This window comes from Manis pentadactyla, chromosome 2 (assembly GCF_030020395.1).
Source record: "Manis pentadactyla isolate mManPen7 chromosome 2, mManPen7.hap1, whole genome shotgun sequence".
NCBI classification, from domain to species: domain Eukaryota; kingdom Metazoa; phylum Chordata; class Mammalia; order Pholidota; family Manidae; genus Manis; species Manis pentadactyla.
The window spans coordinates 2,295,309-2,312,779 of NC_080020.1; the positions used below are offsets into that span (position 1 = coordinate 2,295,309).

Here is a 17,471-nt window from a genome sequence, read left to right on the forward strand (position 1 = left end):
TGTCTTCTTACTTTACAGATGACGAAGTGCTGTCAAGAGGCTAATCACGTGTCCAAGATCCCTCAGCTAGTGAATGTCAGGTTCGGATTTAACACCAGGTCTAATACGGAGTTCTTGCTCTTAAATATCATCGAGTTTTGCTTGGGGGAGGTGGGCCTGGGAGGGGACAGAGCCCGAGTAGTCCCTTCTTGCCTTTATTGCCAATCTTTGAGGTTCCAAAGTCTGGGCGCCCACTATGATTTTCTCCTCTGTTCGGGAGTCTGAGAGCATGTGTGTGCAGACACTCTCCACACAGCCCACACCCCTGTCCACACTCCACACATAGTCTGTGGAGCCCCCCTGCACCCCCATCTCCGCTCCTATCCCTTCCATGTGCTCCCCTCATCCACAGCTTATGAAATTTTTAATATATTCTACTGATTCTCTGACCCTAGTACTCATTTTTAAGGCAGCAAGTTTCATATTTTTTCCTTATAGGCTAAATACGTGCATCTTAACAAGCCTTGGGGGCAGAGGGAGGCCTATCAGAGCTCACCTCCATCAGCCTGGATCCGGTCCGTGCAGTCACACCACGTAGACACTTACCTGTTGACCCTCTGTCATAGGCGTGAGTGCCTTGAAGCGGGTGGCCCTGCTTGGACCAGGACACTGCAAACACCTCTTCCTGGCTTCTCCCAGAAATCCATAGTCACTCCCTCCTTGGTTTCCATGATTGCACTAAGAAGTAAATCTTTCCCATCAACACACAGCAAACTCTAACCTAGTGGTTCTCCCTGGAAGTCATTGTTCTCTGATGCACTGCAAGCTCTTTGTCCAAACCACAGCCTGCTGGCTTCCCATGGGGTGGGGATGGGGCCGTGGGAGCTTAATCAGAATCCCTGGGCTCCTGTGGCATGAAAACTCTCCAGGAGACTCAGATCACTCCCACTCTGAACAGGAATCTGTATGAATTCTTCAGCGTCACAACAGGGCGTGTATTATATCAGCCATTGAAGGCTCACTAAGAGGACTCCTTTGCAGATACATGTACTTGGGGGCAAAGGGACCACTGAAGGAATAAGGAAAGGGCAGGGCTCTTCTGGAATGTGAATGCCAAGGATGACGATTGAAATACAGCCACCCAGGCCCCCGCATTGATTTTCTTTAGGGGACGTAAGCTGAAAGGGGCGCAAGGCCAGCAGGAGGACCTAGGGGACAGCCTGCACCAGGCAGGGGACGTGTCCAGCCTCCTTGACATGCAGCCCTGGGACTTCAACCCCCCATCAGGATGGAAGCCGGCGCAGATAACGCCCTTCAGGTGCTTTTGCTGTTTTAATAACAGGTGTGGGGAGGCGCGGAGCCTAGAGCTGACGCAGGCGCTGACCTGCCCAGGTGCTGACCCTTAGTTGCTGGGCCAATGCAATTTCCAGAGGTTGTTGGCAGCACACGCTATTCACTAAGTATGTTTGGCTGCACCTGACCTGGGAACAGGGACCCCTGGGGGGGTCAACTCTTTCCAGAGTCTTAGGCAGGGAGTGGTGGGGGCGCCAGCAAGACCCCGTTTGTCTTTGCTGTGATCCTCACTTCCCTTATCAGCCCCCAGCCTCCCCTCTCTTTCTCTCTCTCAATCCCTGGCACTAGAGCAGGAAGGGTCTCACCTCTTTCTCTCTGTCTGGACTTGGGTCACACAAAACTCTACAGCAAAGCTTGGTCCCTAATGTCCTGGTTTGCCTTGCTTTAAAATCCCATTTTTAAATGTCAGAATTGTTTATATTCTTTTCAGAACATCCTAGTTATCCCTTATTCCCAGTTCCATGGAAAAGATACCTGAAGTATCATGTAATTATAAGGGTAAAGAAAAAAGAAAGCATTTTAATAATTTTCAAAATATGGTGCATTCTGAAGACTTAACTGAATTATTTTCATTCCTGAGACATAAGCAAGATAATCACTGTTTTTGAGCCATATTCACTTTTTTTCCCCCAAAATGAAGGCCAGAAATGACTTTGTGTATTATTTTCTTCAGATTGGGTGCACGGAGACGGTACACCCCTCTGTTGATTCCTTAGAGCTCCGTTGGTAAGCCCTCCTCAGCACGGGGTTTCTCTGCTAAGGACCATCATTTAACATCCTTCCTGGCATTCGGGGATGAGAGGGTGCAGAGAGGCCTCTTGGGTCTAAGAGTGAATCAATACAGCTCATATCTTGCCATCCACTGTAGTCAATAAATTTACAAATTAAAAAGCGTTTTGGACTTTTTCCAAGAACAGGATTCACCTCTTTTCTGTGTCAGAGGTATGGCCCAGGGTGGTAACTTCCACGTGTTAACGCTCGGCTCCTTCCTCGTAGGTCTGTGGATGGATGCCATGCCTTCCTCTCCCAGGCTGGGCATATTGGCGGACGTGGACCATCAGCAGCGAATGTCTGAACAAACTAGCTCCTGCGGGTGCCCCTGTGAGCTCTGCGAGGCTGCACCCTGGGTCGGAGTTCCTAGGTTGCCAGCACACACAGCCGAGCCTGCAGACACAGACGCGCCTTGTGTGGCCTTGTGTCGCTCAGGGTTCTCTGTCAGGAAGCCATGCCGGTCACAGCTGGGGACAGGCTTCTGGGTCTGGTAGGTGGTGGGGCTTGGGGATGGGGTGCGGCCAATCCTTTCATGGCATCTCCTGCTTCCCATGTGCTGAGTGGTGTCCGAAGATGAAAATCGCTCTCTTGGCCTGTGAACAGTGGTCAGATGCGTGAACCGAGAATGTGTTTCACTTGGGGTTTACCAGCAGGCCGTGGACAAGGATGGGAGTAAGTGATTTATTTGAGAAGTGATTCCAGGAAGTACTCTGAGGGAAGGAGGTGACTTGGGGAAAGAAGGAAAGCAATACAAATTTTACTAATAAATCACTTAACTGCTGTGGGCAACCGGGGCTCAGCCCTGTCAGGACACTGAGAAACTTGGGGCACACATCTCTACTTTATCTCGGTGCAGGACGAGGAGGCTGTGCAGTACAACCACTGGCTGAAAATGTCAGAAAAAGGTGAGCAAGTTTGAAATGGCAAAAATAGAAAAATTAGTGGATGTTTCATTTAGGTCACCATCCAGGTGATCTCTGCCCTTCCGCGTCCGTGGGTTATGTTATAACACTGAACTGTAGAAAGTTGATAGTAATGCAAATCATTCTTGTCCACAGAAATGCATGAATACAACTGATCGTTTCCTGTGAACACTGCTTTTGCGTCTGTTTCTAACTTCCAGGGGACCTTGGTAGCCCAGTGGACTAAGAGCGCCCACCACGTGCCAGTTTTCAGGGTGCTGGGGGTGGGACAGTGATGGGAATGACAACCTTTGACACAGAAGTCCACCCTCTTTTGTGTATTTTGCCTTTTCTTGGGATTGTCCTTCAATAGCTGTAAGAGGCTATTTCATTTACTTTAAGGGAGGAGGAGCTCTTTGCATTTCCTTCTGGTACTAAAAAGTGGTGCCACATAGTGAAGATCTCACCTCATTCAAATGATTATTGGCTCAGGTGAAGTTTGCAAAAAGGTGCCTATTCTGCCTTGGCCGTGAAGAGCCCCCTCAGCGGATCAGACCAGCTGGTTCAGCAGCAGCAGCACAGCTGGGCAGGTTTTGTACCTGTGGCAGGGTCTAGGCACCCTGCTCCACGGGACAGAGTTAGTCATCTAAACATGTTGTTTCCTCTAAATACCCATTGCCCCTGCCTGGCAGGCCTCTGGCAGTGTCTGGACCAGTGTAACTGACCGGCGTAACTTAGCAAGCACCCTGTTGAGGAGCAGCAACATTTTACCACCAGCATCAAGGAGGTAGTGGGGGCACATGTCCCAGCCTAGAAGCCTGCAGAAGCTCAGGCCTCTGAGCCGGAACGGACTGACTGACACGTGCCGACTAGAGGAACTGCGTGGTTTCGGTGTAAATAGGAGTTAGAGAATGCACCACAATAACCTGGCCGCTTTAACACATAGGCTTTATTTATATTAAACACGTGATATAGTTTGAAGGAAAATAAGTGTAGTTAGGAAACACAAGCAGTAGCAAGAATTATTTTAGACATGAAAGTAAGACTGAATGGCTTCAAAGTACTCGTACAATTGGCTTCCCAGGGATAAACGTCAATATCCAGTAAATATGCAGTATCCTAGGAAATACATGAAAAACTAGACCCTGGGAAAACCGCAAAGGCTTTTTAAGTTGAGCAGATAATTACACACAGATGCACCAGTCAGTGGAGGGCGCTCAGGAAGGAAGCAGACACTTAATGCAGTAATAAAACACACAATGCCTTGCCCAGGCTAACGTCTAATTTCAAGGACAAATGGGCTTAGAAAATATCTTGCCAAAAACTTGAATTCCTGAAGCCACAGAAGACTCTGTTTTGTACTTTTTGTGATGTGCTTAAATTTGGCCCTTCCAGAAATTATCTTTTATTATGACCAGACTTTAAGTGTATTACCTGTCTGTATTTTAAGTGATTTTTATTATGATGCTCTTTATTTTTAATACTAGTTTAAAAACACTTACATTTCTCTTTTTTCTTTCTCCTTTTTTAAGGCACAATACTAACAATTCTTATGTGTGAGGATTACCCAAACATTGGAAAAAATGGTAGAAATTTGTTTAATCAATGTAGGCAACATCTGGCTAATAGTAAAAGCATTGTGCATTTAATAATTATAATTTTAAATACTTCAATGCTGTTAGCACTTTAATAAGTTTCTTTTGATTTTTACTTCATTTCAAAGTATACAATCATCCAAAACAGTTCCAAGAATGTGAATTTTGACCTTTTATTCTTACTCTAAATCCTTAAAGGGATTTTTTTTTTTACATCTTAAATGAAAATGTTGGGCCTCCACTGAGAGAAAATCAAGGAGCAGATTGTCATCACATTATTCAATACAATGCTTTTGGTTTTTGCAGGGAGTTTTTTTTCCTTCATCCAAACCGTAACATTTTATAAAGAAGGGAAGGTGCACAGCTGCTGTGCTCACTTACCAGTCTTCAGATGAATGAGAATGCTGCTTACATAGTGAAAATGGCAATGTTTTCAAAACCAAAAGGGAAATATTGCTGGAAGAATGAGAAACGAATCTCAGAGAAAGAAAGAGAGAAAGGAAGGGAGGAAGAGAGGAACAGACACTAAGAGCAGATGTCACTGCTGGAGCAGGGTGCTTGCTGTTTGACGTAGTTCTTTGAAAAAAACATACGCACCAACAAATATCAGGGAAAAAGAAATAAATGCACTTGAAAGAGAAAAAAGAAAACACAACTGTTTACAAGTTTGCAAATTCAATATTCTGATTATTTCCCAATAAAATTAAACCAAAAGAGAATCTCACATTAGTATATTTTGTTTTATCAACTTTAGCTCAAGAGGGAAAATTAACTTTCTTTCCTTACTTTAAAGTGTTCTGTATAACCTTTCTGGTAAAAATTAGGAAAATACCATGTACTTCTGTTTTAAAATCTTTTATGAAAATCAAAATAACTACCAAAATCTCAAAGTCATTTGTTCCTAACATCAAAGGATGTAAAAACGAGGAGAAATACAGTGAGGGATACTTTGAGCCTCCGGATAATAATTTCTGAACATTTCAATGTCATTACTGTGTGATACTGGAATAATTTCTAGGAAAACATCTTAAGGAAACACATTAACCTTTGAACTAATGTCTCAGAACTCCCAGGATAGTATGTTTTCACAAAAGACCATTCTGTTAACCTACTTAAAAATCTTTGTATGGGTCATTTCAATTATAACTATGCTTTTAGGCTCATCTTTTTCTAGAAATGAGATGCTTGCTTTTTTTTATATGCACATTTGTCTGTGTGTGTGTGTGTACATGCACACATGTGTGACAACAGTAGTATTTATGGTTTCCTGACAAATTACACATTTCTAATTATAGGGAAATTGGACTGATAGAACATTTGAGTCCCATTCATTTGCCATGTGGTTAGTAAAGACACCTATTTTTATCCTTTTACTATTATTGCTATCATGGATAGAAAAAGTGAAATAGTTTCAAAGAATCATAACAATCTTTCAAATTAACACAATTATGTAAATTTCCAATTTGTAAAACATTCGCGTTTAAAAAAATACTTTCTCTTTTTTCTGCTAAGTTGGTTTCCAAGTCAAAACTAAGTAGGTGTTTTCAAAATAGTAGCAAAAATTACATTTCCTGCTTTAAAAATCTAAATGTCATTACATTTTGCTCTGTTACTGTTACTTTAACATTTCTCAATTTGGGACTATTTTAACTCTTAATGCTGACTTACATGAAAAAAGCTCTCCGTGATTTTTATACAGGTTCCATTCCATTTTTAAAGTTGACTTTGGAGTTGGTGGCTTGGAAAAGGCTTTGAGATAAGATGACTTGATAAAGAAGCTGTTTTGCTTCTTGTAGGGCTAAATCCCTTCATATTGAATCTAGAGTTTTTCCTTCTTATCACAAATGCATCTGACCTTTACTCAAACTGGATGCTTCACGGAGGTGCTGGTGATGTTCACAGACTGGGATTAGAGTTTATGCTCCGTTCTTGGAGCAAAGCGGGCCTGTCCTCCATTAAGAGGAAAAGAATACACAGGGCTGCTCATATCTCTGCAACCTGCTTTCTCTGTGTGGGTTTGCAAAGGACAATGCCATTAGATTCCTGATTTGAAATATTCTGCTTTGGCTCTGTTATCAGAATGATGCGCCTGGTGTGTTCCTGGTCCAGGAGGGAACCGAATGCAAATCTTGATCCCTTCGGTTTAAATAAAAAGACACATTTGTTTACAACCTGCCGAGGGCAGGGCAGTCGCTGGGTTTCTATGTACCTCAAAGTGCTAATCCTAACCCAGCACATGGCAGATGTTAACAGAGGGCATGAAGTGGAATAAAAAAAACCCATCATTAAAACACAGCTACGTATATCAGTTCTTCACAGTTCACGTGCAAGGAGAGCCACGTGCTTAAGAGCCGCTTTTGCGATTTGGCTTTACTGTGAGAAATCGACAAGACCTGGTTTTAACTACGGTCAGAAGCTACGGGGTATCTAAAGGGCTATTATTTCTTCTATCCTGTTCTCCATGGGGAGTTATTTTATGTATTTGTTCTGATAATACTAGAATAATTTCTAAACAAAATATTGAATAGAAGGGTCTGTTTTATTGAACAATAAAGCATTTTGCCTCATTCTCTTTTCCACCCAAAATAGTTTTTTTTGATTGATGTGTATTAAATCACACATTAAGCAAACAGATACTAAGAAAGTCATGCAGAAATCCAAGTACTTTATACTTAAGAAAGCTATCTGCCTATTTCCCACGGATTCTCTTTTTTCAAGGGAAGGAAGGGAAGGAAGAAGACAGAGAGGAGGAGGAGAGAAAGAGAGGAGGAGACGGGCAGAGAGGGAGAGCTTTTTCTTTTAGGAACAGATAGACATGTCGTGCATTTATACGCCCTCCAGTTCACAGGTAGTAGTCTCATGAGAACGACTTAGTGTAGGCTGGAACATCTGCTATAAAAGCAGCGCGGCCCAAAGGCTCGAAGCTGACCTGTATCAGTGCTTGGCTGAGTACTCCATCAGCGACAGACGCCCACGGTCCCATGGCGGTCATGAAGGTTGCATGACGCCAGCATCCTTACTAAGACAGCAGCACAAGTCTACTGAGAGGACCTGCTCGAACAGTCTGTGTAGACCATGGCCAATGCCAAGCCATAAAAAGTCCATGTGCCGGGTGAGGCTGCTCGGCTCATGCACGTTCCCTTGTGAGCTAACAGGGGCCAAAGAGGCAGACGAGCAGCTGCCAGACATTCGCAGAGGAAAAGAAAGGGAGTAATTGTGGAACCATTAATACTGATTTGATGAACTCCAGGCTAGGCAGCACTTTCTCTTTCTCCCCCTTTGGGGAACCTTTGAGTTGTAGGTGGTGTTTGTAAATTCCCCACGGCAAGGAGACCACAGCCTACTCTGTTCTTTACAAGACCTTGAATGTGAAGCGCAGAGCTGCCCAAAGAAGAGAGATGAGTGTGAACACACTTTCACCTCTGCCAGCACCCGCGCAGCGTTCTCATTTCAATCAAGAGGTTGTCGGTGTTCACAGACACCAGGTCAGATGTGGCTGTGCGACCTGAGAGGAGGCTGGCTTTCTAAAACCCTTCATTCTACCCCACGTCCAGGGCAGCCAGCTTACGGCTGCAGGTGAAGGGGATTCCAGGCAGCCCTCGAGGGTCAGTCTCAGGCACGGTTCTTTTTACCCTGGCCTTATTTTTGTTTGAAATACGTTTACTTCCTTCTGGAAGACTGCCAGTACACTACTGACATTTCCCTCTCCGGCTGACATATCTGCCATTTGGTGAAAGAACATGCCTTCAGATAGGCCATGGGGGGCTTGCCAAGCAAGCTCACTCAAACTCCTTGGTTTTTAACACTATAAGCAGTTTACACATTATATTTTTGGGTACAGAGAGGCACCTTGCTGTGCCAGGTCACTGCACTGGAGATGCCAGGGAAGGTGCCCTCCTCCTGACTCAAAGGAGCTTCTCAGGGATGCTGGCCACCTCCAAGACCACCTCTGGAATGACAGGTGCAGAGATTCCCATGGTTTGAACCAGAAGTTGATGAGAAAGCTAATAAAATGTCTTGCGGCCTCAAGTTCTACACACAGGTGTGTGACTTTTGCTATTCCTAGATTTAACCTCATGTATCATCTGTCAATTTTTTTTAGTTCCATAAAGTATGTATGAGAGGCACTTTGGTTAAAAATATTATATTAATAAATACCACTTTCTCCCTCCACCCCTGAAGGATGTTTCTCGTGATCATTTATGGGTTCAATACTGCAATCTCTAGGCTCAGTTCTTAGAGAACGTTGTCTTGTAAATGTGAGTCCAACACAACAGTATTTGTTTGTTATCAGAATGTCACCCACCCTCTCATTGCCCACAAACGCTGAGCACCAATAAGGTATATTACCATGTAACAACTCTGTTTCTCACTACATACCAAAACAGAGCAGTCTCTCTTCAACAGTCTCTCCCAGACTTAACATTTTCTTTGGTTTAATTTAAAACCACATCAGCAAATCAAACAAGGGAGGTCTGATGAGCGTGAGAAAGAATTCAAATCCAAGTCAGTGGGTTCCTGCCCCTCTCTTTACTTCCGGTCCCTCCCAAGTTGTCCAAAAGGTGATTGTGGGCTGAGCTAACCCTGGTCACAATGCTGTGCCGTCTTCATCTATTAGAAAACTTGTCACAATATAAACTGTGTGTGTATATCTTTCTTTCAGGCTACCAATGAAAACCTTTCTAGTAATAAACTGTTACCCAATGGAAAGACAATGTGCTAGTTGCACCTTGAGGGCTCATACAGATGCCATGACCACAGACGCCTCTTAAACCCGGGAGAGGCTGTCGGCGCCTGTGCCCAGGCTCACCTCCACCGCGGAGGGAAGACGTCCGGAGTGAGCCGGCGGCCCCCACCGCCCTCCGCGGCCCCGGGCACCTGCAGGCGCCGCCGCCCCCCGGGCAGGGGGCAGGTGTCCTTGATGCATGGAAGAGCAGACAGCGCACAGTCCGTCAGGGCAGCCAGGCCCTCCGACGACGAGTCCGCAGTCCGCTGCCGTTCACAGAAGCGTCTGGGTCACCCCGGTCTCTCCTGGGGCACGCGGGGTGCAGGCGGAACCCCGGCCGGGGCATCACACCTCGGAGCTGTCGCCGGGTGGGCTCCGCAGGGGCGTCGCGGGCCCGGGGCCCCCTTTGCGCCCCGGGGAGCCCCGCGCCCGGGCCCCTCTCCTGCGCGCACACGCGGCTCCGGCGGCGGCGAGGCAGAGGCCCAGCGAGCCCGCAGCGATGCCCCCGGCGAGCGCGGCCGGGCCAGCCTGCGGGCGGGAGCCGCGGCCGCCGGGAGGGCCTCCGAGCGGCGCTCCCCCCGCGGGCGTCCGCGTCCTGGCTGCGCGGTGCAGCGCCACGTGCTGGATGTCCGTCCCGCGGCCGCTCCGCAAGCCGATGTCCCCGCCCGGGGCGCCGCCGGCCCTCCTCCTGCTGCGCCGCGCGGCCCTGCTGCCCCCGCCTCGCGTGGCCTCCTCTCTGGACCGCACCGTGTAGACGGTGTGCAGGTACCACTCCCGGCCCAGGGCGACCTGGAAAACACAGCTGTGTCGGCGAGGAAATAACCCACTACGCCGCCGAATTCCCGGCTCTTGGCCGGAGTACTGAATGGCGGAGATGAACAATGGTGATTTAACTTCGTCTGCAGAAGGAATACGCTTCGTACTTTTGTGTGTCTAGTATGTGCGAGGCTCTGTGTAAAGCACTCCAAAATAGTTTGCGCGGCTCCGAAGGTAAATATTCAGTCATCTGTGACGTGCAGCCCTAGACTGTCAGAGCTATAAAGAACTTTAGATATCACACAGTTGAACTGACTCATTAAAAAGCTGAGAAAATAAGAATACACAGCAGTTAAATAAATTGCCCAGTGTCATTCAATTTGTTAGTGGCAGAGGCAGGACTAGAACCCAGACCTTCTGAACCCCAGGTCTGTGTTCTGGTATGTCTGCTGCATATTTATATATGAGTTCATGGAAAAGGTCAGTTTTCCTGCTTTGCCAGGGCCTGTGAAAAGGAGGGATTTTCGGATGTCTCTTTGAAGCCTTCAGGACTTAGAAGAGGTCAAATGCTTTGAGGGTGAACAGTAAAAAATGAAAACACAAAAATGCCATACTTCAGCTTCTTACCTGGAAGGATGCAGAATAACAATACACTTCCTTCAGGTTCCTTCTTTAGGTTGCAGGAGGATAACACATTTATCCCGCTTAGCCTGTCTGGACAGTTTTCAGTAAATGTCCTAAAAACATGTACTCACTCCCCTGAGGATTCACACTGCACACGGCTCTGAATTTGTCTCATTTGTCTGCTCAGTGATTTTATGCTCATTTGTGTCTCTGTCTACCCTCTGTCTCTAGGTTAGGCTTGTCTATCTTGTTTATAAAGAATCCGAGAGTGGAGATGTGTAGGCCGATTTAGGTTCACAGTTGTTTTTCTGAATCCAGCAATTCATACAAAATCACTCAAATATAGTCATGAAAACTCAGCAGGGAGCAAGTTGAATAAGGAGCAAGAAAAACAGATCATAACCACCAATCAGACTTGGATTTATATTCAGGGCTGAACAAGGGTCTTCATTACACATAGACTTAAGATAACACATTTTATTAATATGTTAATAAAAATAGTAATAGCTAGAGCTATGGGCTGGTCACCAGGCACCTGTTTTGTGTGCTGTGCATGCTTTACCTTGTTCAATATTCAAATCAACTCTATGCCTATTTCTGCCATTTGCATATGACACATCTGAGGCGTTCAGGATTTAAGACCCTGCCTCACGGCCACAAAGCTATTGGAAGGGAGCTTGTTTCTGGCCCACCTGAAAGAGGGGCGTTGAGTCAACTTTAAATCCATCAGATCCAGGCTGATTCACTAAGAGAACAGCTTCAGGGTCATCCACTGCCAGTTTGGCATTAAACAGGACATTTCCAAAACCGGTGTCTTGTGTCTCTGGCTGAGCTTTGTCCTTTAAGCAATAAGGAAAAGGAGGATTGAAGTAGGAAATGCCAATTTTTCCAAGGACAGAACGTTTTCCTACTAGTTTTGCACAATTATGAGTTACCATAAAATGTGACACCACTTAGTTTCATTTAAAAAGAGTCTATTGTTTTAAGATATGAGAAAAAAACACTTAAGTTTGATATCTACTTAGTTCACTCTAGGGGATCAAAGCACTTACCACAATTTTAAATCTGTGTAAGAGTGAAGGAGAATCAGCCAAGCAGCCATATTCCGCGTTTGCAGGACTATACTTGGGGACATAGCCATCGGCCCCGGTGCACAGGAACACCTTCTCAATGCTGCAGTAAAAGGAATCACCTAGATTCTGGACCGGATCTACCATGACCCGCCCGTAAATTACATCACCTGAAACACAGATGCAGGAATGTTACTTTGGTCATATGATAAGATGTGTCTATGGGACACTGCAAACAGTTCCTGACAATAGTGACACTAGAGAATATTTCCTTCTCTTCTTAATCTGGCATCAAATGCTGGAGACACTTTTGTGTTAGCTTCAGGATCTAGTCCTCTCCTAGGCTTCAGATAAGACCGCTTTGCAGACTGAACACTTATCGGTCCTCACCTGCCCGGTCAGTAGGGGACATGACCCCAAGGCTTGACTTAGAGTTTAGTATTCATCATATCCCACTGTGGCCAAAGTCCACTTGACATCAGCTAATCAGTTGGCAAGACACAGATTAATACAGTATAGGATAACAATGAAAATGCAAGCATGAATAAAAAGCTGAATCAAATCAAATTTACTTGATTTTGAAAGAAGGTATAAGGAGACTCCCTGGCCCTAAACCAGCTCTCGCACAGCTATTACTAAGCTCCTTCCCGACGTGCTCGGTATTTTGCTGCGTGCTGAACAAGACAGGCACAGCCCCCGCCCAAGAGGCATTTACTGCCTCCTGTAGCTGAAGTACTGGAGTCTATGCAACTTGAAAGAACATTCAAGAAAAAAAATCCACGTTCCTTCCAATAATCACTTAGATAAGGGAAATAGAGATAAATTTCCTCAAAATAAAAACTATCCAGTAACTATACCCAGTTCCAATGACCCTCCATCCCTGCCAAAGCACTAAAGACCCAGTGATAGACTGAAAACCATACAAGAGGTTGTCATTTCCCCCCCAGCATGACCCCAAAGGAGCGACGGCAGGAAGACAGAGCAGGCGTCCCATTTGTAACACGGTACCTTCTGCAAACGCAACGTCGCTCTCTTGTCCAAAACCCATGGATCCATCGGACAACCAGAGGCTCTTCTTGGACAGGAGATACATTTGGGTGTTCAAGCTAAACTCGGCTGCCACTGGATCACTGACCTGAAACAAGGGAGAAAGCCCTCTGTGTGCTGTTGACTGTCTGAAGGTGTGCAGACACAGGCACGTTCATTATGCACCGGCAAGCCGAACGGGACACACGGGGCTGCAGTTTCCACGGCCAACCACGCCAGCTTGGAGAGCTGTCACGCTGGCCTTGTCCTTGAGAGACAAAGGCGGGTGGCTCAGAATGGGACTAGACAGCACGGCTGGTGCTCACTTCCACTCATCTGTCAGGGTACATAAAGGACTTGCAAATATCACGGTCCCTGGAAGGCCGACATTCAGTAGGTCTGAGACCAAAGATGCCTTCACATTTCTCTGAATGCATCATGGCCCGTTAGGTACTTGGAGGCGGCATGAGACTTCTTTTCCTTGAAGATCAAGAACAAACTGAAGTGCAGGAGAACTCGGGGGAAAATTCTCAAATCTCCAGGGCAGCAAACTCCAGGAGGAGACAAGAGAAGATCACGTAAGGAGAAAAATTAGCCTTGCACACTCTTAAACTGTGCATTTTATGTCCTGAACCAACACGGCAATCCTTTCCTCCTTCCTTTTTTGCTCAGCATGCAAGAATTCAAGTCATTGGGTGGGTCTTTCTGTAACTGATAAAGCTAAACCATGACTTTAGCAAAATGGGATTCTACAAATCACCCCCAGAGACACACCTGTTGGAATCGGATGTCAAGATCAAAGGTGACAGGCTCTCTGGGGCTGCAGGTGACTGGCAGGTGGTATTCGTGGTGGGACGGAGTGGTGCACGGCAGCAGTTTGACAGTATAGGTCCCTGAATAGTCACGTACCTGGAAGCAGAGAGGACATTTGTGTCTTTCACGTAAACGTCTGGAGTGTTGTGGAAGGCGGCAGGAAAGGAAGATTAAGTAAGAGCCTTGGTCACGCACTGCGAAGTCAGACGTGAAGTCCCACTGCTGAACCGGCTGGTTATAGGTCGGCTCGCTCCGTAGGAGGCGCAGGGAAAATGTCAGGCCCGGGTGATGGGCGGACGTGATCGTCGAGCTTGTGGAGGATGCTAGAACAGTGTCAACAGCAATGGTGGCAGAGTGGTTAGAAGCGCACGTACAGTTTAGAGTTTTCAAAGTGCCTTTGATGCTCTGTCTGATTTCATTCTCATAATAAGCCTGCAAAGTAGCAGGGCTTGTACCATTATCCTCATTTTTCCCAGAGAAGCTGGTCTGAGCAGTGACTCTCCCAAGGTCACACAGCTCCTGGGTCTTCATTCACTGTTCTTTTCACTCTGGAATTCTGCCAAAAGATAATTGTGCAGAAATGGCTCAAATGGTTGGGGGCTGCTGTCCAGAGAGGCAGAGCAATGCCATAAAAACACGTGACTACATCTGTTGTGCACGAGAGCTTGGAGCTGAACCTCAGTCTGTTAGCGCCCACATAGCTGGGCAAACCTAATTCATAAATGGAATCTAATTTTAATTAGATCGCCTGCAGTCACGTCTAAACAAAGATCCAGTGTATTAGAAAGGTAGACATGAGGAAGGGGACTGTAAAGACCAGGAAATCCTTATTTTCCAGAAATGTCAATTTGAATAAAACAAACGATTCTTTGTGGGTCTGTATTTCTTGTAGCTCAGTCTCAGAAAAATACAGCGAACCCTCTTTCCCTTCCTGAACTTTCATCCCTATTCTGTCTTTTGTCTGGAGCCCACCCCCAGGAAAAGCAGGGTGGGGAAGATGGCAGGTTCCCCTTCCCATCTGACATGAGTTGGTGCTCCAGGAAAACGTGCGAGTCAGTTTAGTGATATGGAGAGTCAAATAAAAAAATCATTTCTAATAAAATGTCCTTTATATCTCAGAAAAGCTGAGACAAGGGACTTCAGCGACTGCCACCCTATTGACGTTCCAAGCACAGTCCAGCATGTGTAGTAAAATTACAGAGCCAGCACTTCCTAAAGACAGGTAGCGTGTCTCAGACTTAAGACAGACAGTGAGGTGCCGCTTCTGGCTAGATCAGGAAGGACCCCTACAGAGCCTGGGAAAGGCTGTCATCGGACCCATGCTTCTGAACAAATGACCTAGAATTCAATTTTTTGTGCACAGTAAGTGGAGCAGGGCATCATGCTGCTGCGCTATTCACCCAAGGAAACCTCCACTTCAGCTCGTAGAGGCCTCTTTTAAATTTACTTTAATCATTTTGTATTTTCTCTAAAATTCAACCTAGGTGACAATGATCTTGTGGCTGATAAGATGTAGCGGCACAGCTATCGAGCCCTCAGGTGGGTGGCTGCAAAACAATGAAGGTTTCCAAGCTCATAGGGAGGCATGACGAGGCACGGGTGGGACGGAAGAACGGCAGCCTCGTGGTGCGGCGCGTGGCTGCTGGTGGGCAACGGGGCTTACCAGGGTGTGACAGCACAAACAGGCCGTGGAACCGAGCCTCCGTCTTGAAGTTCACGACCAAGCGCCCCTCTTCGCCGATGCGCATGCTGGTGGGATAGAGGGACCCTGCGGCGGGAGAGCGCACAGTACTGGTGACCGGGGACTCCTAGTGTACAGGGCTGCTTCCCGAAATGGATTCGGGTTTATCTCATCTTTAACATTCTAGCGAAACATCCATTTAACAAAGGATATTATCAGAAGAATTCCGAATGACGTGAGAGGGAGAAGTATTTTTTTCCTAACGATAAAAGGTGTCTGGTAGGGAGGCAAAATGGAGTTGGGTAACGTGAGTGGGTCAATATGTATCTACACATTAATTACAGTAGGTCAAGGCTTTTTTAAAAAAAGCTTTAGTCTACGTTACTGAAGCTGTAAATTGAGAGAGAGACACGATCAACTTGTCCAATTTTGAAGATAAGGACATACAGGTGGAAGTGGGTTTGCATTCTCCAGAATGACTCCACGTGTTACAGTTTTAACGAAAGCTGATGTTTTCCCAAGAAATTTAGCAGTTTGACCAAAGTCAGCTCCAGAGACAAGAAGGAAGCACGAGAGCTGTATGCAGAAGCTGGGGACCCCAGGGTGGATCTGCACAAAGATTCACTTACGTGTACATTTTCTAAGGCAAGATATGGAATTAAAACATTTGAAATAATCTGGAATGATTATTCTGGGGTTCATGTTCACTTTCACATAGCTTTAGGGTGATTGTAATCTGCTTAAAACAGCAGGTTTTGAGAAATGCACTATTTGAGAGAGCATTTTCTCTCCGGCTGATTAAACACCATGCCGGCATGACGCTCAGACATGCGTGGAACCACACCAGTGGTGTGTGTGCCTGAAAAGAAACAGCACTAATGCTACAGATGGATTAATGAGCTTTATGCTTGTGGACTTTGAATTAATGATTTTGACATGGAGGTTGAAACAAAGTTTTGCAGGTACTTATAGGCCCAATAACTAGTGGCACTTACCATCTTTGTTCCAAGACATTCCACTAAAGTATCACAGGGTCACAGAATTTTAAGATGGAAAGAATATTAGAAGTCCAGTCTAGTCTACCTTTCAGAAGAAATCGAGTGCAGGACGGTTGAGATCACACAGCTGGTTAGAACTAGAATCCAGGACACAATTTATACTGGACTTTAAAACGCACTTTACATTTTCAGAAACAAAAATGTGTAACTTTTTCTCTTAGGTTGGTTCATTATTTTCCATTGAAATGTCCTTTACTCACTGTCTAGAATCTAGGGAACTATGTAGACTTGTGTAATGCATACATTATTAAGCACCTAGAATGGACTGTAAGATTTAAATAGCCATGAAATGTAGATGTTATATTTAACAGCTACATATTATGCAAAATTTGAGACTCTGATGTGCTTTGATACAAAGAAGGAGTTTTTCCATGACAAAAATGAAGTTATCTTAAAATATTGATTGTAAACAAAGAACTGAAAGTTGCCTCTATTATTTTTAGCTACAACAAAAAATCCTCTTCAGCCATTCAAACAGGTAAGAAAACTAGTTTTCCATCTTGGTTAACGCACCTTGGAGTTCAGCTTCCGGCGGGCTCCCAATGCCCTCGTTCCACAGGATGGCAGTGTCGTACACGAACGTTAGGCGGAGCTCCGACCTCAGGTCGAAATGCTGCCAGCCTCCCGCCCCAGCAGGGGAATGGAACACGTAGGACACGTACAGAGGGACTCGGAGAGTGACATAGGACTGCACCAGGTTTAGGACCTAAAACGACGACATTGTATCTCAACGCAATTCTCAAAGCGATGTTAAGTGAATGAGCCCAGTTTAGCACAAGCCGTTTTCTCCTTCCTCTTCGCTAGGGTTCTGAGTGATCACAGAGGAAGGTAAGTGACAGCGACTTACAACGCGACTGTCCCTCGCTTACTTTTGGAGCAGCTGGATACTGGTTACTGCACTACCATCCTTTGCAACAGAGGATATGTAGTAGAAATCTCTAAGATAAACCGCGTTACTCTGAGGATACAATTACAGTCCTTTAGGTTTTATGGCAGCTTTACTAAGAATTCACACACCGTATAATCCACTTATTACAGTAAACAAATCAATGGGATTTAATATATTCAGGGAGTTGTGCGACTTCCACCGCAATCCATTTCGGGACATTTTTATTAC

The 17,471-nt window shown here is 45.6% G+C and overlaps 1 protein-coding gene across 1 annotated transcript in view; it reads right to left on the reverse strand.

The window, feature by feature from the left end:
- Positions 1 to 3,934: 3,934 nt before the first annotated feature.
- The window catches only part of FREM2 (FRAS1 related extracellular matrix 2), a 155,314-nt gene continuing 141,777 nt past the window's right edge, over positions 3,935 to 17,471 (reverse strand). The window contains exons 17-24 of the mRNA XM_036904922.2: positions 16,868 to 17,060; positions 15,279 to 15,383; positions 13,811 to 13,938; positions 13,577 to 13,711; positions 12,785 to 12,911; positions 11,759 to 11,946; positions 11,399 to 11,545; positions 3,935 to 10,115 (exon numbers count right to left, since the gene is read on the reverse strand). Coding sequence (XP_036760817.2) covers positions 9,672 to 10,115; positions 11,399 to 11,545; positions 11,759 to 11,946; positions 12,785 to 12,911; positions 13,577 to 13,711; positions 13,811 to 13,938; positions 15,279 to 15,383; positions 16,868 to 17,060 — 1,467 coding nt within the window. The 3' untranslated portion in view covers positions 3,935 to 9,671. The remainder of the gene's footprint in view (positions 10,116 to 11,398; positions 11,546 to 11,758; positions 11,947 to 12,784; positions 12,912 to 13,576; positions 13,712 to 13,810; positions 13,939 to 15,278; positions 15,384 to 16,867; positions 17,061 to 17,471) is intronic.